Source organism: Nerophis lumbriciformis, linkage group LG08 (genome assembly GCF_033978685.3).
Source record: "Nerophis lumbriciformis linkage group LG08, RoL_Nlum_v2.1, whole genome shotgun sequence".
NCBI classification, from domain to species: domain Eukaryota; kingdom Metazoa; phylum Chordata; class Actinopteri; order Syngnathiformes; family Syngnathidae; genus Nerophis; species Nerophis lumbriciformis.
The window spans coordinates 8,062,501-8,087,045 of NC_084555.2; the positions used below are offsets into that span (position 1 = coordinate 8,062,501).

A 24,545-nucleotide genomic window follows, 5' to 3' on the forward strand; every position below is an offset into this window, starting at 1 on the left:
TTTTCATAGTTTGGCCGGGGGTGCGACTTATACTCAGGAGTGACTTATGTGTGAAATTATTAACACATTACCGTAAAATGTCAAATAATATTATTTAGCTCATTCACGTAAGAGACTAGACGTATAAGATTTCATGGGATTTAGCGATTAGGAGTGACAGATTGTTTGGTAAACGTATAGCATGGTCTATATGTTATAGTTATTTGAATGACTCTTACCATAATATGTTACGTTAACATACCAGGCACGTTCTCAGTTGGTTATTTATGCGTCATATAACGTACACTTATTCAGCCTGTTGGTCACTATTCTTTATTTAATTTAAATTGCCTTTCAAATGTCTATTCTTGGTGTTGGGTTTTATCAAATACATTTCCCCAAAAAATGCGACTTATATATGTTTTTTTTCCTTCTTTATTATGCATTTTCGGCCGGTGCGACTTATACTCCGGAGCGACTTATAGTCCGAAAAATACGGTAAGTGTTAGGGTGAGGGTGAGGGTTAGCAATAATTCTGAGGTTATTGAGGGAAGACTCTTAGTTAATGGCTTACTGGTTGTATTATAAGGCCATGCAGAACAAGGCATTAATAAGTACTTAATAATGACTAATTAAGAGCCGTTATGGTACTAATTTGCATTTTAATAAGCAACTAATTAATGGTGAATATGTGTTCCCCATACTAAAGTGTTACCAAATGTGTATTTATTCCTTGCTGTAAGACGCCTCACAAAGTTACTTGACGTTAGGGCTGATATTGATACATGACATCTGCCTATTACCTGACACCTGACATGTTAGCTACCGCTCTTTGTTTTTAACGTCTATTTTCTATTTTCTGCTGGATCTACTCTCTATTTTATGCTGCTGCTGTCACATATACTGTATATACTGTAATATTGTACATTCATTGGAGCAGTTGGAGCAAGTCATTGGTATATATTGTATATATGTTATGGACATAATATAATATATCTGTATATATATTATTCTGTACACATATGTATAAATTCGTATATATGTTAGATTTTTTTTTTTTTTTTTTTTTTTTTTTAATCGCTATATTAGTCTATTTTTACCTGCATTGTCCTTTCCATCCTTACACTTTCCATCTACTGGGTTGAACAATTTCCCTTGTGGATCATTAAAGTTTGTCTAAGTCTAAGTCTAATAGTGAGGTCCTGGTTCAATGAGAGTCTACCATTTTGCATTGTGGACCCATTGTAGCGGCACATTTGCTACGCTTGCCCAAAGTTTCACAGAAGTGTGCAAGGTTTGTAGTAATACTTCATTGTGTAATACTGTTGTTTGGCTAAAGGCTGAACCAAAGCGTAGGTCTCACGGGAGGCAACCAAAAGTGGACCCTGCAACAAAGGACGCTGCACTAAAGAGGAGACCTCCAGGCCAAGCAAGGGTCAGACTTCAATTGAAGTCGCGGTTATGTAAGTGGCACTTTAAACTGTTAGGAGCATGCATGACGTGACATGACGGCCAACTCCCGCGGGAAAATAAGCATCGGCGCTGGCCGAGCGACCCCCCCTCCCGGGGCGTGCGGTTTGACACACGAGGCGCCCTTTTAATGTTTCATCCAAACACAACTGAGCGTGGAAAACACCCCCCCTGTTGCCGCTCATGTATAAAGTATACATCACCTCACATCATAAATTCATAGCCATACAGGGGAAAGAGGGCTCATTAAAAATGCACCTACCTTGCAAAGTATCAGGAATAACATGGACATGCTGGAGGTGGACACCTTCCCCAACTAAGGTGGTGGTGGACCCCTCTCATCTTTCAGCTCTTTATGGGATCCACGGTCCATCCAAGTGGTCCAGGTCTCCCTCTCCCCCGCCCCGGCGTTCATCTCACTGCTGGTGGAAGTTGCTGCCACTTTCCCGCCCCGTCTTTTGCTCAGCCTTGGAAGCGTTAAAAACTGCATGTGCCACAGACTCTTCTCGCCTCCTCCTCCTCCTCCTCCTCCTCTTCGTCTCCTTGTCTGAGTGGTGGAAGGAGGATGTCAAGTTGAAGAATGGATGACGGGCAGATGCGGGGTGGAGGTGGGCAAAGCTGTTTCATGTGAACACCTCCATCCCTCTTTGTCTCCGCTCTGCAAACAAACAGGAGGAAAAAAAGAAGCTTTCAGTCTGCCTGGTGGAGCTGTAAGGACTTTTTTTAATCAAACTTTTTTTGTGTCTCTCAGTGAACAAAAGGAGAGATCAGGTGTTGCTTCTGAAGCATCCGACACCTTTTTTTAAGGCTCCCTTCTGTTTTATTTTGTTCCGACCCCCCTTTAAGTGAAAAGATTAAGACAGCATGCACCCGTCACCTCGCGCTGATGCCGTCCTGCTCGCTGCTTTCGCTCAGCAGACAAGAGGCATCCCCCTATAACCCCCCCCCCCCACACACACACACACACCTCCCTACACACACACACACACATATTAATGCAGCTGCGGTTGCCCGGCAACGCACTCGAGGGAGTCTCACACAGAGCCTGGCGACAAGAAATGAATGTGACAGAGGCCAGGATGAGGGCCGAGGGTCCCCTCCGATAAATGTATGAACGACTTTGTGCATTTGTGTGTGTGTGTGTGTGTTTGTGTGGTGGGCGGATGTGCGTGCTGCTTGTTCGTGCAACTTGTGCAAGTGTTGATGGAAACCCACGTAATTGCGTCTCAACCGTCGGTGTACCAAACAATTCCAAAGTTGTTTTTGTCGATAGGTAGTGATGGGTAAATGATGCCGCGGTGAGTGTGTGAGACACTCACTAGCTGTATTGACCCGCACTGACGCTGTGTTGCTGGTTCATATTGGCCAGAGACGTATATATACCGAGAGCGGTGGCGAATGCTGGTCTCTCGAGGAGGGGAAGCTCAATTTCGGCCTACATCATAAAATGTGTTGGTTTATTCATACGTATAATTCTACCCTCCATTCCTTTTTTAACCCTTGTGTAATGTTCATATTGTTGTTACTCAGCCAGCGTTTGTGGGTCTGATGGACCCGTTGCATTTTGTAGCTTTTAATGCCTCACAATCTACTCAGTGGCCTAGTGGTTAGAGTGTCCGCCCTGAGATCGGTAGGTTGTGAGTTCAAACCCCGGCCGAGTCATACCAAAGACTATAAAAATGGGACCCGTTACGTCCCTGCTTGGCACTCAGCATTAAGGGTTGGAATTGGGGGTTAAATCACCAAAAATGATTCCCGGGCGCAGCACCGCTGCTGCCCACTGCTCCCCTCACCTCCCAGGCGGTGATCAAGGGGATGGGTCAAATGCAGAGGACAAATTTCACCACACCTAGTGTGTGTGTGACAATCATTGGGACTTTAACTTTAACTTAACAATCAAACACTTTTATATTAAAATACTGAACAGATGTTTAATGGGATAAAATTGTGAGGCATTAAAAGCCACAAAATGCAACGGGTCCATCAGACCCACAAATGCTGGCTGAGTAACAACAATATGAACGTTGCACGGAAAATTTCTCTGCCAGTTTATGCATCCCATAGGGATTCTTCTTTTGTGTTTCTGCACCTGCGGTTCCCACACAAGGTTGCAACATTGTTTGTCAATACTGTCTGCTCTCATTTTCTCGCACCTTTTTGACCCTCTGATGTTCTGTGTACCTACACTCTGTCCTCCTCCTGTCTAGGCCTGCTGTGTGTGTGTGTGTGTGTGTGTGTGTGTGTGTGTGTGTGTGTGTGTGTGTGTGTGTGTGTGTGTGTGTGTGTGTGTGTGTGTGTGTGTGTGTGTGAACATCAATTTCCACATTTCTATTAGCCCTGGGTCCAGTGGACCCGGACATCTTATATGTAATAGAAATGTGTAGGGGGAGTGTATGGTGTGTGGTCACTAAATATGTATTCTGATACATGTTCTTCACAGAAAATGAGCCAAAGTCAGTGAGTCTCAGTTTGAAAAATGAATCCATCCATCCATCCATCTTCTTCCGCTTATCCGAAGTCGGGTCGCGGGGGCAGCAGCCTAAGCAGGGAAGCCCAGACTTCCCTCTCCACAGCCACTTTGTCCAGCTCCTCCCGGGGGATCCCGAGGCGTTCCCAGGCCAGCCAGGAGAGATAGTCTACCCAACGTGTCCTGGGTCTTCCCCTTGGCCTCCTACCGGTCGGACGTGCCCAAAACACCTTCCTAGGGAGGCGTTCGGGTGGCATCCTGACCAGATGCCCAAACCACCTCATCTGGCTCCTCTCGATGTGGAGGAGCAGCGGTTTTACTTTGAGCTCATCCCGGATGACAGAGCTTCTCACCCTATCTCTAACGGAGAGCCCCGCCACACGGCGGAGGAAACTCATTTCGGCCGTTTGTACCCGTGATCTTGTCCTTTCGGTCATGACCCAAAGCTCATGACCATAGGTGAGGATGGGAACGTAGATCGACCGGTAAATCGAGAACTTTGCCTTCCGGCTCAGCTCCTTCTTCACCACAACGGATCGATACAGCGTCCGCATTACTGAAGACGCCGCACCGATCCGCCTGTCGATCTCACGATCCACTCTTCCCCCACTCGTGAACAAGATTCCGAGGTACTTGAACTCCTCCACTTGGGGCAAGATCGCCGCCCCAACCCGGAGATGGCACTCCACCCTTTTCCGGGCGAGAACCATGGACTCGGACTTGGAGGTGCTGATTCCCATCCCAGTCGCTTCACACTCGGCTACAAACCGATCCAGTGAGAGCTGAAGATCTGATGAAGGCCAGATGAAGCCATCAGGACCATATCATCTGCAAATAGCAGAGACCTAATCCTGCAGCCACCAAACCAGATACCCTCAATGCCCTGACTGCGTCTAGAAACTCTGTCCATAAAGGTTATGAACAGAATCGGTGACAAAGGGCAGCCTTGGCGGAGTCCAAACCTCACTGGAAACGGGTCCGACTTACTGCCGGCAATGCGGACCAAGCTCTGACACAGATTATACAGGGAGCGGACCGCCACAATAAGACAGTTCATTACCCCATACTCTCTGAGCACTCCCCACAGGACTTCTCGAGGGACACGGTCGAATGCCTTCTCCAAGTCCACAAAGCACATGTAGACTGGTGGGGAAAACTCCCATGCACCCTCAAGGACCCTGCCGAGAGTATAGAGCTGGTCCACAGTTCCACAACCAGGACGAAAACCACACTGTTCCTCCTGAATATGAGGTTTGACTATCCGGCGTAGCCTCCTCTCCAGTACACCTGAATAGACCTTACCGGGAAGGCTGAGGAGTGTGATCCCACAATAGTTGGAACACACCCTCCGGTTCCCCTTCTTAAAGAGAGGAACCACCACCCCGGTCTGCCAATCCAGAGGTACCGCCCCCGATGTCCACGTGAAAAATTAATTAATTGTATAATTTTTCTTTTAATAAAAAAATGAAAACGGGTCCCACAGACCCGAACACCACACAAGGATTAAGAAAGTGATCTGTGACCCTGTCAGACCAAGAAGGCATCTTTTCCAGGGATTTGACAAGTGTCCTCTCAATGGCCAGCAGAGCTAGGCTGCTTAAATGGCCTTGGCCCATGGTGTTGCGGGTGTAAGACTTACATCCATCCATCCATTTTCTACCGCTTGTCCGTTTCGGGGTCGCGGGGGGTGCTGGAGCCTAGCTCAGCTGCATTCGGGCGGAAGGCGGTGTACACTCTGGGACAAGTCGCCACCTCATCACAGGGCCAACACAGATAGACAGACAACATTCACACTCACGTTCACACACTAGGGCAAATTTAGTGTTGCCAATCAACCTATCCCCAGGTGCATGTCTTTGGATTGAGTCGCTTTGAACAAGAGAAGCTCCTCTCTACACCTGCAGACGTAGCTCCAATCGTTGCCACTAATGACAATAGTTTGTACACCTGTGTGCATTGTAAATGTATGTTTGTTGTTCAATAAAAACAAAACAAAACAAACAAACATTCAAATGATCTGCCATTATGTGCAGCTTGCTACCTAGCTGGGACTGGCGCGAGGCCATTGCGAAGTGTGTCCGCCTGTGAGTGCTTTGAGACGGTGGAGGGGCTCAGCAGCACCCGCTGCTCGGTAAGGACAGAAACTGCAGAGTTAAAGAAGTCAGTCTCCACACACAAAAAAAACACCAGAAATAGAAGCTCTATTTGTCGCTAGTCGTTTTTAGCAAAGAAATGTCGCTAAGAGTATCTGGAAAGTCTTTGGTTCAACAACAGAATGAATGTTGAAAAATGCTCCCGCGGACATTTACAACACAAGATCGCTGGTTCGCTCATTTCGTTGTCAATCAAAAAGGGAATTAGCCTTAAACAGATCATCCAATAATCATGCAGAAGTTGAGCGTCCGGGCCGGCCAAGGCCAGCCCACTGCCCCATAGACCCCCCCAGAGACTCTGAGCGTCCGATGGGCGGGACAAAGCCCAGCATTTATCCAATGACTCGTCTAGTTTCGCAGCAGTGTATGCTTCCCCGTACGATAAGGCTGTCTACTGTCACCCCTCCTCTTCCTTATCTCCATCGACTGGACAATGAACATTTCAGTGGATGGCCAGAGGACAGGATTACAGTGGAACCCTTTTGAACAACTAGAAGACCTTGATTTTGCTGACGACCTGGCTCTGATCTCAGGAATACACACACACATTCAACGCAAGACCACCAGATTGCATGAACACAGTAAACAGATAGGCCTCAGGATAAACACTGGGAAGACCAAGGTCATGAGGCTCAACACCAAATCCTATCAACCTATCACAATCGAGGAGCACCCTCTGGAAGATGTGGTCGAGTTTGTCTACCTGGGAAGCAACATCAGCACAGATGGAGGAGCTGATAAAGATGTCGAGCTGCGCATCAGCAAAGCAAGACATGCCTTTGGAACTCTTTGACCTGTATGGCTCTCTTCCCAGCTCTCCAGAAACACCAAAATCAGAATCTTCAACACAAATGTAAAATATGTCCTTCTTTATGGCTGTGAAACCTGGAAAACCACCAAATCAATCATCCATAAACTACAAGTGTTTATTAACAACTGTCTCAGGTACATACTGAGGATTTGGTGGCCCAACAAGATATCAAATGTAGACCAGTGGAGACGCATGAACCAAGAGCAAATTCAAAATGAAATCAAAAGCAGAAAGTGGGGATGGATCGGCCATACACTTAGGAAAGATCCGAGAAACCTAGCAAGACAAGCCCTGGACTATTTTTAAATTAAATCAACATGAAAAACACAAGATACACTTACAATTAGTGCACCAACCCAAAAAACCTCCCTCCCCCATTTACACTCATTCACATTCATTCGCACAAAAGGGTTGTTTCTTTCTGTTATAAATATTTCTGGTTTCTTTATTATATATCAATATAGATCAATACAGTCTGCAAGGATACAGTCCGTAAGCACACATGATTGTATTTATGTATGACAAAAAAAAAAAAAAATCCCCCCCCCCCCCAAGTTTTCAAGCGTTGACCGGTCCGCAGTTACAAAAAGGTTGGGGACCACTGACTTATATTACTTACTTATGATGATTATTGAGAATTGTAAGCACATTGTTCTGGGCAAATTGAGTTATGTGGATCTAGATGAATGTGATCAAATGTGGTTTAGAGGAAACTATATATCAGATAAAGTAACCATGTAAAAAAGGGGGGGATTCAAAAAGTTTATACTTCTTCCCATTACCCTTTTGAGATACACTATATTGCCAGAAGTATTTGGCCACCTGCCTTGACTCACATATGAACTTGAAGTGCCATCCAATGGAATTGTCCAACATGTTTTCGTATCCTGGAGCATTCAAAGTTCCTTTCACTAAGGGGCTAAGCCCAACTCCTGAAAACCCAACCCCACACCATAATTCCTCCTCCACCAAATTTCACACTCGGCACAATGCAGTCCGAAATGTAACGTTCTCCTGGCAACCTCCAAACCCAGACTCGTCTGTCAGATTGCCAGATGGAAAAGCGTGTCCAGTGGCGACGTGCTTTACACCCCTGCATCCCCCGCTTTGCATTGGACTTGGGAATGTATGGCTTAGATGCAGCTGCTCGGCCATGGAAACTCATTCCATGAAGCTCTCTGCGTACTGTACGTGGGCTAATTGGAAGGTCCCATGAAGTTTGGAGCTCTGTAGCAACTGACTGTGCAGAAAGTCTTTGCACTATGCGCTTCAGCATCCGCTGACCCCTCTCTGTCAGTTTACGCGACCTACCACTTGGTGGCTGACTTGCTGTTGTTCCAAAACCCTTCACTTTTCTTATAATAAAGTTGACTTTGGAATATTTAGGAACGAGGAAATTTCACGACTGGATTTGTTGCACAGGTGGCATCCTATGATAGTTCCATGCTGGAAATCACCGAGAGAGGCCCATTCTTTCACAAATGTTTGTAGAAACAGTCTACATGCCTAAGTGCTTGATTTTATACACCGGGCCAAGTGATTAGGACACCTGATTCTCATCATTTGGATGAGTGGCCAAATACTTTTGGCAATATAGTGTATGTTTAATTTGATTTATCCATCCATTTTCTACCGCTTGTCCCTCTCGGGGTCGCGGGGGGTGCTGGAGCCTATCTCAGCTGCATCCGGGCGGAAGGCGGGGTACACCCTGGACAAGTCGCCACCTCATCACAGGGCTAATTTGATTTAATTGTATTTAACTTTATTAATTCAATTTTCTTTTCTTTTTTGTGAAATAATAATATTGCCCTTGAGCAATGGAGATATATGTGTATATTATGTACTACATGATGATGTGGAGCTGACTATGACATACTCAATAAAGAGCAACTAAATAACCTCCATGTTTGCTCAAAACACTGCATGTGAAAAAAAAAACATTGAAAAACAGTTTTTGATAAATGGCTTTTTTTTTTTTTTTTACATTTTATTGCAGGGATTTTTTTGATGTGTCAGATATCAATATACCCTTGCATCCATGTATGTTAGGGCGCGTCGCCTTTATATGACACGTGTGTTTTTCTATTAAGTTATTGAAGTTGTGAAATGTATGCTTAGAGTGCAAGAAGACTCCTTCTAGAAGTTTTCCCTTCTTCGGGGATATTGATATCATATAACCATACATTTATTGCCTGATATCGTTACAATGGCATTTGTATTGTCCCTACCCTCACTCCATGGAGCACTCCATCCTTGCAAAGTGCATAACTGCACTATCCAACACGGGTAACCTCCAAGATTTTTTACAAGGCAGTGAACCACCAGGACGAATCGGGCCGTCCCCCCGAAATCCCCCCCCCAGCCCCCCCCCTCTCTCCTTCTTTCCTCACTTCAACCTCCGCCAGACAGAAGGACGCTGGCTTTCTGTGTTTGTCTTTCCAAGAAGAAGAAAAAAATGACTCATGCCGAGGGGCCAGACTGAACATTTCTCATTTTAAGACATGGGCAGTTTCACGCCCTGAATATTTATGGTTCCTCATCAGTACAAAGGAGATACTATAATGGGCACTTCATTAAGTACACCTGATGACGTCTTTACACATTATCCCATTTGTGGTCATTTTTTATTACGAATAGGTGTGGGAATATTTCATGATTCAATTACGATTCACGGGCTTGGATTTGATTATACAGTGCTTTCAGAGAGCGCTTCACTTTTTCCACATTTTGATATTTTACAGCTTTATTCCAAAATTAAATACATTTATTTGTCCTTAAAATTCTACATACAATAATGAAAGTGTGATTTAAAAAAAAATGTTTTGCAACTTTATTAAAAATAAAAAACTAAGAAATGACATGTACATAATCAGTATTCACAGCCTTCTTTGCCATGAAGCTCAAAACTGAGCTCAGAGGCTTCATGTTTCAACTAATCATGCTTGAGATGTTTGTACTGCTTAATTGGAGTCCACCTGTGGTAATTTCCGTTGGTTGGACATATTTAGAAAGGCACACACCTGTTCATATATATATATATAAAGTCCCACACTTGACAGTGCATGGCAGAGTCCCGTATTTTCCGGACCATAGGGCGCGCCGGATTATAAGACGCACTGCCGATGGTCTATTTTTGATCTTTTTTCATATATAAGGCGCACTGGATTATAAGACGCATTAAAGGAATCATATTATAATTTTTATTTTCTAAATGTAAAATACTTCCTTGTGGTCTACATAACAGGTAATGGTGATTCCTTGGTCAAAATGTTGCATAGATTATGTTTTACAGATCATCCTCAAGCCGCTTTCTGACAGTTATTTATGCAGCTCACCTTCGGCAGCGTCTTCTCTCCATCATCTTTGTTGTAGCGGTGTAGCGTGCAAGGACGTGAGTGGAAGAAGTGTCAAAAGATGGAGCTAACTGTTTTAATGACATTCAGACTTTATTTAAATCCATAACGGAGCAGCGTCTCCGGAAACAATAACACCGGAAATGTGTCCCGTGAAAAACCGTCCGACCAGAACTCTCATAACTAAAGTTCCTTGGGTGAATAATGTAAACTCACTACACCGATATGTTTTAGCACTTTCATGGCGAGTTTACTGACAGATATAAGTAAGAACTTTACACTACTTTATGTTAGAAATGGCAACAGCGGAGGATGAAAGTCCCATAATAAGAAGATAGAGAAAAAGAAGAAGCTTATCAACTACGGTGACTACAAAGGCGAACGCGCACAATTTTTCAGGATTTATGCAGATCCCAAATACAGATCAGCAGTTAACAGAAGGTAAGAAAAGTTGCTTTTGCATAATATTGCAAAACAAAACGCCAGATAATATGTCTTACCTTATACACACACCATAATAATACTCGTATGTTGAAGCATATCAAACGGTGCAGCCTACACTTATATCTTATGTTTGACTGCCTTCTACTGGTCACACTTATCATTACACCACGTACCAAATAAAATTGCTTTAAGGTGGGTAAGCTCAACCAAACGTATTCCTTACATTAGGCTCACTGTGGGGTTAAGAATGAAAAAAAAGGATTTTAAGTGCGCCTTATAGTCCGGAAAATACAATACAAACCAAGAATGAAGTCGAAATACATGTTTGTAAACTGTCAAGATAGGTTATGTCTGGAGAAACAAATCTGGGGAAGGGTACAGAAAAATATCTGCTGCCTTTAAGGTCCCAATGAACACAGTGGCCTCCATCATCCATAAATGGAAAAATTTTGGAACCACCAGGACTCTTCCTATAGCTGGCAGGCCGTCTAAACCGAGTGATCGGGGAAGAAGGTCCTAGTCAGGGAAGTGACCAAGAACCCGATGGTCACTCTGTCAAAGCTACTGGATTCCTCTGTGGAGAGAGGGGAACCTTCTAGAAGGACAACAATCTCTGCAACAATCCACCAATCAGGCCGGTATGTTCGTAAAAGTTTTCCAAAATGCACCTGAAATACTCTCAGACTATGGTAAAACAATCCTAATTAGAATGTTTGTGTTTGAGCGATCAGACATACATGTAAAATGTTCACTCTTAATTGTCTATTTCTGGTCCTTAGATTCATCATACTTCACCATCAGAACAGCCGACGTCTCCAAGATGTCGCCACAGATTGCAAAATAGTCCAAAATCGCAAAAGTCTGAGTGCCCACAGTTCTGCTAGCATCCTCCAGTCATTTGTGGCAGTTTTAGGGGTACTTTGAACATCTGCCAACATCTCCCAATTTGTCCATACACCAGAGCAACGCTTACTCCAATCAGCAGATGCCCTGTTATCATGATTCCGAATAGATATCTTCAACGTCTTTGACTGAAAGAATCATCAGGCACGCAGCATTCTTCTCCCAAGACCCCATCTTGTGTCCAGCAACAACAATTCCGTCAAGACAGGCAGGTTCCCCCAAACCCGAGATCTTGTCAATTTTGGTAAGAGGGCAATTGATTAATTCCATTGTTTAGATTTTAGAGAGCAGTACATAAAGAGGCAACAAGAAAGTTAAGACAAGACAAAACAAAGAAGCAAGCAGGAGAGATAAGGGAGAGGGAAGGGGAGCGTCTGCCCTCGATGAGTGCCAGTGAGAAATTTGCTGCAAATAGGAATGAGCAAAACTGCCCAAAGATAGGTGTGCCAAGTTTGTGGCATCAACTTCAAAAATACTGTAATAGCTGCCAAAGGTGCATCAACAAAATATTAAGAAAATGCTGTGAGTATTATGTACATATGTTTTTTTAGTAACTTATTTTTGATACATTTTCAATTATTAAAAATAAAAAATCATTTTCACATTTCAGTCATTTATGGGGTATTGTCTGTAGAATTTTGAGGACAAAAAATGTATTTATTCTATTTTGGAATACGGCTGTAGCATAACAAACTGTGGAAAAAGAGAAGCGCTGTGAATAATTTCCAAATGCAGTGTAGGATTAGTCTGTTTTTGGGAAGAAATCAAAAAATTTAAAGTTGTCTGTTTTTGCTGCACAATTTGTACAAAATCATCAAAATTTTATTTTTGTTATGAATTTGCATCTTTCGAATTGGGAAATTAATTTTGGTCGTTAGAAACAATTCATTTGCAAACTCACAACAGCAGGACGGCTGTTTAATGAAAAGCTTTGAAAACATTGATTCAAACTGCGATGAGGTGGCGACTTGTCCAGGGTGTATACGCCGCCTTCCGCCCGAATGCATCACCCCCGCGGCCCCCAAGGGACAAGCGGTAAAAAAAATGAATGGATGGATGGAACATTGATTTAAACAAAAACAAGGAAAATTAATCCATCATTTTCTATGTCTGAACTCCATCCATCCATCCATTTTTCTACCGTTTATTCCCTTCGGGGTCGCTGGAGCCTATCTAAGCTACAATCGGGCGGAAGGCGGGGTACACCCTGGACAAGTCACCACCTCATCACAGGGCCAACACACATAGACAGACAACATTCACACTCACATTCACACACTAGTGCATGTCTGAACTCTTCAAGTTAAAATTCTAAATTCACCACAATGAAAAAACTTCTGGAATTTTACCTCAATCCACACATTTACCTTTGAACACCACTTCATTATTTGCACGGTCCCTGGTCCCACCGGACATGTTTGAGAGCGCCGCTGCCAACAAGTCAAAGAGGGTGCGCAAAGTGACCCGCAGTGTACAACAATCAAAATGCAAAAGGACGATTTCTTCTGAACCGAAGCTGCCGGCGTGCATAATTTCATTGCCGACGTTTCCGTGGCACTCTGGCCTCCAGAGTGTTGCTGCCTGCAAGGACATTTATAACAATTAATCTGTCTTTCCATCATATTTACCACCCCCTCTCCAGCCAGTAACCAAATCCACAGAGTGCTCCCTGAATACATGCTGATAATGCTGTGTGTGTGACATGTTTAACAAGCTAATATCAGTCTGGAAACAGGCCCTGCCACTTGTAACCTCATCTATTTTGTTATCGAGCTGCCGGTTGTTTGTGCGGACCCGGAAAACCAACCTGAAGCCAACGCTGTGGTTCTTGTATAAAAAAGACTTCAGCTAATAAGTGACACATTCTACGAGACTGCTTTGGGGAGTTTAAGCGACATTAAGTATATGAAAATGACTTTAAATGTTTTGCCAATTTTGTTACTATTAGCACATTCTATGTTTATAGTACAGTAATATTTTTTTTAATTGGAATCTGACTTTTAAAAATATATTTTTCGTTGAAAATTGCTCTATTTAGTGTAGTCATGGTTAAAATAGAAACAACTGTGAACAATACCCCAAAAGTTCTTGTTTTGACAAGCATGAACATTTAGGTGGTATTTTTGCTTTAAAATCAGTTTTAATTGATAATTGTTCCAAACTCCTGTTTGCATACCATACCAGGTTAAAGTTAAAGTATCAATGATTGTCACACACACACTAGGTGCGGAAAAATTATTATCTGCATTTGACCCATCACCCTTGATCACCCCCTGGAAGGTGAGGGGAGCAGTGGGTAGCAGCGGTGGCCGCACCCGGGAATCATTTTTGGTGATTTAACCCCCAATTCCAACCCTAGATGCTGAGTGCTGTCACGCCAAATTTCTTCCCCCTACAAAAACCTCCCCCCGCCCCCATTTACTTCCGGGGTCATTTCCTCTTACGTCATTTCCTCTTACATCATTGACAGCGATCGATAGAATCCAAATCTCCTGAAAATGGTGGTGTCACTGAATGACATTTGTCTTTATCTTTCCCAGGGGACTTATGTCAAACACCAGCAGGCTTCGAAAAATTCCAGGCGGAGTGTTAGGGAAAATTTCAGGCGGAGTGTTAGGGCCGCTGCTGGGAACTTCTGCCTTCGTGGTAACGTGCAAAAAATATTAATTAATATATAATACCGTTAAATGTCTGTACTTTAAATGAACATTATTGTTGAAACCATTTCACTAATATAATTAATATATAATACTGTTAAATGTCTGTACTTTAAATGAACATTATTGTTGAAACCATTTCACTAATATTAATTAATATATAATACTGTTAAATGTCTGTACTTTAAATCAACATTATTGTTGAAACCATTTCACTACAATATTGTGTGTGCTGCTGTCCTGTGTCAAAGCTGAAGTGTTATCGATCGCTGGAAGAGGAAATGACGTCAGTAAGAGGAAATGACGTAAGAGGAAATGACCCCGGAAGTAAATGGGGGGGTGGGGGGAGGTTTTTGTAGGGGGATGAAATTTGGCGTGACAGTGCCAAGCAGGGAGGCAATGGGTCCCATTTTTATAGTCTTTGGTATAACTCGGCCGAGGTTTGAACTCACGACCTGAGGTGGGTAGAGTAGCCAGAAATTGTACTCAAGTAAGAGCACTGTTACTTTAGAGATTTATTACTCAAGTAAAAGTAAGGAGTAGTCACCCAAATATTTACTTGAGTAAAAGTAAAAAGTATGTTGTGAAAAAACTACTCAAGTACTGAGTAACTGATGAGTAACCTGTTCGTTTAATGATGACGGCAACAAATAATGCACAAAAACATAAAAATAGCAATGAGCAAATTCAGAGCCAGGAATATCTCTTAAGCAACTAAAACAATAATATATATTAAATAATAATACATTAACATTAAAAAAAAATTAAGGCAAATGGGCCACAATAACTTAACAGCACCATAGGCTCAGTAAGCAGAGATTACAAAGGAAAATAACAAGTTAGCCTTTACGCAAACCATAAACTGATAGGTGTGGGCTGCATCTGGGAACACACTGTGCACTTCTGACTGGTGTTTGTATGCATGCGTGTGTGTGTGTGTGTGTGTGTGTGTGTGTGTGTGTGTGTGTGTGTGTGTGTGTGTGTGTGTGTGTGTCTTTGTCTGTCTCTCTATGAGGCTGCAGTGCGTTAATAAATGTCCCCACACGATGTACATTTGACAGTGATTCATAGCAGGGAAGCTAGCATCAGCCTACGGTGACCGCCAAAATATCTACTAACGTTACTTACCGCGATGTGCTTCCTCAAATTTGAAGTTGAGTTCATGTAAGCTTAAGCTTGTTGCCGCTGAAACTTTATGTGCAGTTCATGTGACCGCCTGGCTCTGTTTGATTGATGAAACGGAGTCAAACGTCACCAGTGACTGCATTTGATTGGTGAAACGGAGTCAAACGTCACCAATGACTGTATTTGATTGGTGAAACGCAGGCATGCGATAGATCTTACTTTGAAGCTCTGTCTGACAAACCAAAACAAACAAAGCGTGCATTAACAGATCGATAAAAATCAGTAGCGAGTAGCGAGCTGAATGTAGATAAATGGAGCGGAGTAAAAGTAGCGTTTCTTCTCTATAAATATACTCAAGTAAAAGTTAAAGTATGTTGCATTAAAACTACTCTTAGAAGTACAATTTATCCCAAAAGTTACTCAAGTAGATGTAACGGAGTAAATGTAGTGCGTTACTACCCACCTCTGCTCAAGACCTACCGATCTTTACATCTTTCTTTAATATATTTCTACTTTTGGGGCAAATATAAAAGACGCCACCAGATGGATGAGTCTATTGTTTTTAAGTGCGATCCAGACACTCTTCCGGTACAAGTTTGATCTATTATATGAAGGGATTTCAGTATCACAGCGGGGACAAAAGGCTCGAGTTGAAACTGGCACAAAATACTTAAGTTAAATTAATTTCAAAGGTTTCGATGTCCTAGCTGTTCAGCTAATGGAGACCGTCTCAACAATCCAAATCCATGAAGAAATAAATTTTTCTGCGAAACCATTTTATATATCTTTGCATCAAAATAAAATTCAAAGTGTGGCCTGACTTTATTACTGAGTGGTCATTGCCGGAGATGAAGTAGGACACTCGCCGTGTCCATACAAGGCCGAAGAGTTATTCATCCTAATTAGCGGAGAACATGACAGCGGCGTACGGCTGCTCTTCCCAGCCTTGTTCCTGTCACTACTGCAGAGGAGCTGAGATGAGTGAAATGAGAATTCAACATTTTTTAAAGATGTGCTGCTGAGAGACGAATGGTCTTCAAGCGGAGGTCAGACAGTGTAAAAGCATCCCAGGATGAGATGCTGAGCCCGAGGAGGCCATTAAAGATTGACTTTTGATTGAGGTCTGATTTTGTTTTATGCCTCAGCTATCCTCAAATTTGATAAGACTGAAAAAAAAAATGCTTGACATACTGAAAAGGCTAAATCACTCAGAAATACGTGCAGTAATGCTTTTAGGCTTGATTGGCTCCAGCTTGCAGAAGCCAACTCGGAAAAAAACATTTTTGATTCAATTACAATTATTTAAATGTGTATCTTGGTAATCAAATAAGACACCACATACTGTACTGGGAACGTAGGATTTGACCCAAGTTCAGTCAGTCATATCTGGTTCGAGTTTTGTTCACCATTGGGGACGGCGTGGCGCGGTTGGGAGAGTGGCCGTGCCAGCAACCTGAGGGTTCCTGCTTTGATCCCCACCTTCTGCCAACCTCGTCACGTCCGTTGTGTCCTTGAGCAAGACACTTCACCCTTGCTCCTGATGGGTCGTGGTTAGGGCCTTGCATGGCAGTTCCCGCCATCAGTGTGTGAATGTGTGTGTGAATGGGTGAATGTGGAACTAGTGTCAAAGCGCTTTGAGTACCTTTAAGGTAGAAAAGCGCTATACAAGCATAACCCATTTACAATTATAAAGGAAACGCCTTGTTCGTTATTTTATTGTGCAACTTTTAGGTCTTCATTTTTCTTCTTCCGGAGTTTAACTCGACATGGCAGCAAGCGACATACCATGCAATGTCTTGAATTAAGAACCGTTTCTAATATATGTTGTGACGCAAAACTACTGTAGGTACAGTAGTATCATAATTATGTGGCCCGCAAAAGCCAGAAAATAATATGCTAAGTTAATAAAGTACTTTATCTTTACTAAATGTACTGTTACGGCTCAGGCTCCTGCCGCCACAGTCTGCTGTGCGCGTTCCTCTCCTACTGCGGCCGCGCCTCCGCAATCAGCACTCAACACACCTGCCGCTGATGAGAGCTCCAGGTCCTTCATAAGCCAGTGGATCCTGTGTTCCAGTGCCAGAACGTAGCTACTTGTCTCGTACAGTAAGCCCTAAGCCCTATTTTCTTTCATTTTTTTAAAACAAAAAATACTTAAAAATCTGCTTTACTTATGTTTTGTACACTATAAAAATGACAGTAGACTTTATAGTAAAATTCTGGCAACTGAGCAGCCAGATTGTTTTTTTTACCATAAAACAACTTTGGTACCGTTTTTCCATTTACAGTAGTTCACCACAAAAACAACAATCGTAGATAGCTGTATGTAGAAATGGATGGTTACATCAGCTCTGCGCTTTTAATGTCTTTTGTGTTCTTTGATGTTTCCATCTTACACACATGCTTATGTGTGATATGGCTATGGTTTTTTCCCCTTGGCCTCAGTCTGGACCCCCTCTCCAGGGCCTAGTCTTAGACTGAATAAAAAAATTTCTCAGCGTTTACCTGTTTCTCACCTTTTTTGTAAGGGGCGCCGGAAGTTGGCAGACCCGTCAGCGATCCTGTTCTGTCTCCCTGTAATGTGTGTCTGCTCTTGAATGGGATTTCACTGAAAATATTAATTTCCCCTCGGGGATTAATAAAGTATTTCTGTTTCTGATTCGGCTTGTTGCTAAGCTTTGATTAACTCAGGATGTGTGATTGTTCCACATTGGCAATATTATGATTTGTTTTCTCCAGGTACACTGTAAACCCTAGTAAGTAAGCAGAACTCAAAAAAAGTGAGGCAATCATCCATCCATCCATCCATTTTCTACCGCTTAATCTCTTCGGGGTCGCGGGGGGCGCTGGAGCCTATCTCAGCTACAAAAGAAGGCGGGGTACACCCTGGACAAGTCGCCAACTCATCGCAGGGCCAACACAGATAGACAGACAACATTCACACTCACACACTAAAGCCAATTTTAGTGTTGCCAATCAACCTATCCCCAGGTGCATGTTTTTGGAGGTGGGAGGAAGCCGGAGTACCCGGAGGGAACCCACGCAGTCACGGGGAGAACATGCAAACTCCACACAGAAAGATCCCGAGCCCGGGATTGAACCCAGGACTTCTCAGGACCTTCGTATTGTGAGGCAGACGCACTAACCCCTCTTCCACCGTGCTGCCCGTGAGGCAATCAGTTGCCACATATTTTTTTGAGTTCATAAACTCAAATATTTGAGGATATCAGATCGTAAATATTTGGAGTTTATGTCAAATGTACTTTTAAATTATAATTGAATTAAACTTACCAATTAAGCCAACTCAAAAAATGTCCTCCTCGTGTCTGCTGCCTGTAGAGGAAGTGCACGCAGATGCTACAAAATAAAAGCACTTCCTCTGTGTGTGTGTGCACGTTAATGTAAGAATTTACGTATATATATACATACACACACAGAGTATAATAACAATACAAATTTATAATGCAATTGATTCATTCTTAATTTATTCTTGATTTGATGTATTGATTTGTTCTTTCAAAATAGGACAACATTATGTTTAATCCACTGAGTTTTAAGTAAGTTAAGTTAATATTAATTAAAAATAACAAGTTTAATAAACTTAAAAAGAAAGGAAAATGTTACTCACACTCAACATTTTTAAGTAAGTACAACTTTTAACAACTTTTTAAGTTTACATTACTTAATCTAATTAATTATATTGAGCTATTTTGAGTAATCTATAGATTAGTTATTCCGGAATCTGACATTGGCTTAACTCACTCATGGATAGATGAGCATGTTCTGATGTGATGTGACAGTGGAGGGTCTAACCGCATCGAAACAAGAGTGACATCTGTCTATCTACATTATGTGGCGGCAAGTGATTTGCCCGAAACGTTCAATTGAGCCTGGTAAACCTCGCCGCTGCAGTCCATTTGCACCTGTGCAGTGCGAGAACGGCATGACGGGTCTCCTTGCGCTGATAATGAGGCTCCTTGAGATGCCAACACATTCTACACGTCTCTGGAGATCTATTGTCTGTATATCCATGCAAAATAAGAAGGAACTAATGAGGGCTTAAAGGCGTTTAACATGAGAGAGTGTGTGTTTCCCCCTACGGTATTTCTGATGATCCGTATAGCTCGTGATTTAAGCCACACACACACACACAGACACATCTAGATCATAAAAGAAGCGTTTCTAAGAATATATTTCCTCTCTACTGTATCGTCTCGCCGCTCATTTTCCAACCATACATCATGCTCAGAACATGAAAGCCTTCCTTTCATTTCCTTGAGGGATAACGAACTACATTTTTTAGTTTTGATCCTTCAAATATCGCACAGAGTCGACCATGCTGCAACGCAACGGTGTTTCAATAGTTCTTCAAACACAAAAAAATGCATTCAAATGTATTCCAACAGCAAAGCGCAAATTGAAGCTCCTCGAAGTGGGGAATCATTAATAAAGAAAAAGGGGCTTTGATGTGCAGCTCGTCTGTCGGTTTTCAAAGAAGGTTCTTGGAGGACATCGTCGTTCCCTCCTTTGTTTTCTCAAAGTTGTGATCTTCAGTAAACAACACCTAGCTTTGTGCAAATATGAACACAGCTCAACTTGATTACTTTATTTCCCTTAGAAATAGACGGTATTGTACGGTTCGGTTATTCCTTGTTCATCACAGTTAATTGGTACCTGACATGGCAACGATAAACACTTTTCTGTGAAATAGGAATATTATAAATAAATTGAATATTTTCAAAGTTGGAGTATAAAAACCCTGTTTACAACCTTTAAATAAGTTTTTTTTTTTACACTCAATTCACTCAATATAGTAGTAATAAGTGTGTTCTAGTCTTGTCCCGATACCAACATTTTGGGAGATGTGTTGCGATACTTTTCAAAATAAATGTCTGACTCACTCAACATGCGCCTCCGCACATATTACCAACAACGGTAGCATGCGGAGAAAAAAAAAAAAAAGTACCAGTATTTTTTAAAGGGGAACATTATCACAATTTCAGAAGGGTTAAAACCATTAAAAATCAGTTCTCAGTGGCTTATTTTATTTTTCGAAGTTTTTTTCAAAATTTTACCAATCACGCAATATCCCTAAAAAAAGCTTCAAAGTGCCTGATTTTAACCATCGTTATATACACCCGTCCATTTTCCTGTGACGTCACATAGTGATGCCGATACAAACAAACATGGCGGATAGAACAGCAAGTTTATAGCGACATTAACTCGGATTCAGACTCGGATTTCAGCTGCTTAAGCGATTCAACAGATTATGCATGTATTGAAACGGATGGTTGAAGTGTGGAGGCAGGTAGCGAAAACGAAATTGAAGAAGAAACTGAAGCTATTGAGCCATATCTGGTTTGAACTGTATGCAAGCGAAACCGACGAAAACGACACGACAGCCAGCGACACGGGAGAAAGTGAGGACGAATTCAGCGATCGCCTTCTAACCAACGATTGGTATGTGTTTGTTTGGCATTAAAGGAAACTAACAACTATGAACTAGGTTTACAGCATATGAAATACATTTGGCAACAACATGCACTTTGAGAGTGCAGACAGCCCAGTTTTCATCAATTAATATATTCTGTAGACATACCCTCATCCGCTCTCTTTTCCTGGGGGTCTGGCGGCAGATTTCTTTGACTTTATCGTTGGAAATGCATCTGCTTTGAGTGTCGCAGGATATCCGCACATTCTTGCCATCTCTGTCGTAGCATAGCTTTCGTCGGTAAAGTGTGCGGAACAAACGTCCAATTTCTTGCCACTTTTGCATCTTTGGACCACTGGTGCAACTTGAATCCGTCCCTGTTCGTGTTGTTACACCCTCCGACAACACACCGACGAGGCATGATGTCTCCAAGGTACGGAAAACAGTCGAAAAAAACGGAAAATAACAGAGCTGATTTGACTCGATGTTTGTAATGTGTTTGAGAAAATGGCGGATTGCTTCCCGATGTGACGTCACAACGTCATCGCTCCGAGAACGAATAATAGAAAGGCGTTTAATTCGCCAAAATTCACCCATTTAGAGTTCGGAAATCGGTTAAAAAAATATATGGTCTTTTTTCTGCAACATCAAGGTATATATTGACGCTTACATAGGTCTGGTGATAATGTTCCCCTTTAAGTATGTAGGTGTTATTGTGCGCATGCCACAACTAGCGGAAAGTGACACGTTATCCGACCTTTTCTTGTGGTTCCTCAAACCAAGTTGTAATGTTGCAAAGATGCCATCATTTTCTTCCAAACTTAGCAGCTAATCCAATTTCATACCGGTTCTTTTTAGACAAAACAGTTAGGTCTAAAACGTCATAAACAAATACACTATTTTTGTCATAGACATCAGGGCAGACGGGATAGTATGAGACAGGAAGGAATGACACAGGAGGCAACAGAGGGTGAGGAAAAGGCTGGCCGACAGCAGATACTAGGATGCCCTTATAAGTACGCCCGTCAATCTGTGACATCACAAATGGCCCACTGTTAAATAAAGACTGCAAAACACGGAGTTCAGAGGCATTTAGAGGAGCCATATGTAATAATCTAATGTCAAGTCATCATTAAATGGCCCATATATGTCAAAAGGCATTAATAAATCATGTTTTTATAGAAAACCTCTGTAACTGATAACAGTAGTTCAGCCGGGATATGCTCATTTCAAAATTTGATTTACAGCCCCGAAATCTTGTTATTGTTTTAATTTCGATGTCCGGCTCTTTACCGTTTGACCAATTAGAAAGGCTGAGTGTGTTACAACCAGGTTGCCAGTTACGCACCGCCCTCTTCGTCTGGCTACTGCCACTGGTAAAGTTACTAAACATGTCAGACCTTAGTAAATCTAAAAAGCGTCGTTACGATTCTCAACGTATTCATGACAAAGCCCGGAACAAAACGAGGATTTGTATCGGGGATGCCTTTGAAAGATGGAGATGATTGAAGGCACAGAAAATGTTTTCATCTGATGCCAAACTTGCTAATATCCTCCTAAGTCAGGCATTCACTTTTTCCTATTACTTGTAATAAATGGAAATGGACATTTTGTATGTAAACTATATTGTCCAATACAGTCTATGATCTTGTCTAACAAAGCTAGTATGTTTGTGCAACGAATGCTTAGTGTGATGATGTATAGCTCCTAGTGTAATGCTTAGCATGCTAGCTCGGTCAATGACACATGGACATATAGGCTGACGAGGGAAATATATGCCCGTTAGGCTGTATGTTGATGTGTAATTGAACTGACAGGGCAAAATATATTTTCGACAAATGAAACATATATGGATATGGGTAGTGTCAGTGCCTATTTGGTTCTCAATATGCTGACACTCTGAGGAAATGGGTTCCAACATTAGCACGGCTGTCATCATGGCAACGTGAAACGTATGGAGACATGATAAAATAATTCCTCATTCGTGTAGCCTATAGGCATACCTTGGTAAAATGTCTCTATTTTTGGGCGTACAATAGCCTGCTAAGCATGCTCTACATATTTTCACCAGTATAACCATTTCTAGCGTTGATTATAGTTTGTTTTAGTCTTTGTTTTCTGATAGTACTGACAATAACCATATGATTGCCATTTGTGGTGATACTGTACGCAGGCATGATGTACTTCTTCCTGAAAAGAGCCTAATTTCTGTGTAAAATGTGTTGGTTAGAGATTTGTTATTGACAAAACGCTTGTCTATTCAGCTATTATGGTCCCAGCACCTCAACCCCTGGTAAAAGGCAGTGGAAGTTTGAAGTTCCTTGGAGTAGCCCAGTCACTCGAGCTGGATTCGGCTTCGTATCTGGCAACCTCAGTCAGGGAGAGGGGGAAGGGACTACAGAATTTTGACCGTAATTGCAGTACCATTTCTGGCCAGATTCTTACATATGGCTCCTTTAAAACACCCAAATGAATGAACCTTATGAGTATCAAAAATATCACAACAAATCACATATAAATGATGAATGAAATCAATAAGAGTATTTAACATGAATTGTACCTTTATTTAAGATGCTTGTTGATGAAAACGGCATTGAGTGGAGTGGAAGGAGGGCTGCCGTGTTTGTACTTTGTTCTTTCTTGATTTCACAAGTGTTTTTCGCCTCTCACTCGCAACTTTCTTTGGCCCCATGGTAGCTTATTTTGCAGTCGTACTTGATCAATTAAAAAAACAGCACATAGATTGAGTCACCAATTCAAACTATGTGCAATGTTTGTCTGTTAATTAATTCAAATCATACAAAAAGTGGAAGAGTGTGTAAACCGAGGTACCACTGTAATGACTTTTCACATTTTCTAAAAAAAAACAAAAACAAAAAAAAAACAGCCTTTCTCCAATTGTTGCCTGCTTAAAATCAATGCCCAGTCCTATTTGCGGTTTAGATAAATAAACCAGCTACAATTAGAGCATTTATGGTCTGAAACAACACATCTGTGTGTAAATAAAAATGCAGTGTTTTTCCAGCACGTTTGATGAAACAAATGGCAGATAAAAAGCAGCGCGTGTTGATTAAAAGAATTGAGCCAAAGCGACATCCTCACTTTCCCTGTCAGCGCGCTCTCTGTGAGGTCCGGATGGAGCAGAAGGTGCAGCGAATAAATCATGTGTGGCGTACAAAGACACAACAGCTCGCGGCCTATTCAATATTGAGGGGGAACGCAGCGTGCCACTGTCGAATCAGTCTTTGCAAAACATTGATTTGCTAATTGGGCAGGTTCCCCCCCCCCTTCCATCACCTTCATCCAAAGATATTTTTTTTATCTGGATTACGCAGCGCCTCACACATGCTGAGATGCAATAAAAAGTCTCCTTCCTAAACTGACCTACAGCTACTAAATAATAAGTCTAACAATCAAGGACAGAGCAGCATTAGTATGGGATGGAGGCAAATCTCCTCCACATCAAATGATTATTACACCCCCCCACCTCCATTCCTGCACCAGCCTCCAACTTACTGAAAGCAAGATAAGTAGGCCAAGTAGGACACAGTGGAACAAGACATGGATCATTATCTGGCTGAGAAGCAACACATTGAGGAATGGCCGTCGAGACACACAAAAGCCTCCTTTATGTTCCCACTTCTTGGTGGTGACAACGTATTGCTGGGAAATATATCCCAAATCTCTTCCATCAGTCAAATACATGCATTTGATTGCTCTTTAAAACGCTGCGTCGATACAACCGTCTTTTC

At 42.2% G+C, this 24,545-nt stretch overlaps 1 protein-coding gene across 1 annotated transcript in view; it reads right to left on the minus strand.

Moving 5' to 3' along the window:
- Positions 1 to 24,545, minus strand: part of tunar (TCL1 upstream neural differentiation-associated RNA) — a 66,754-nt gene that overhangs the window by 30,947 nt on the left and 11,262 nt on the right. Inside the window, exon 2 of the mRNA XM_061968205.2 lies at positions 1,712 to 2,107. Coding sequence (XP_061824189.1) covers positions 1,712 to 1,741 — 30 coding nt within the window. The 5' untranslated portion in view covers positions 1,742 to 2,107. The remainder of the gene's footprint in view (positions 1 to 1,711; positions 2,108 to 24,545) is intronic.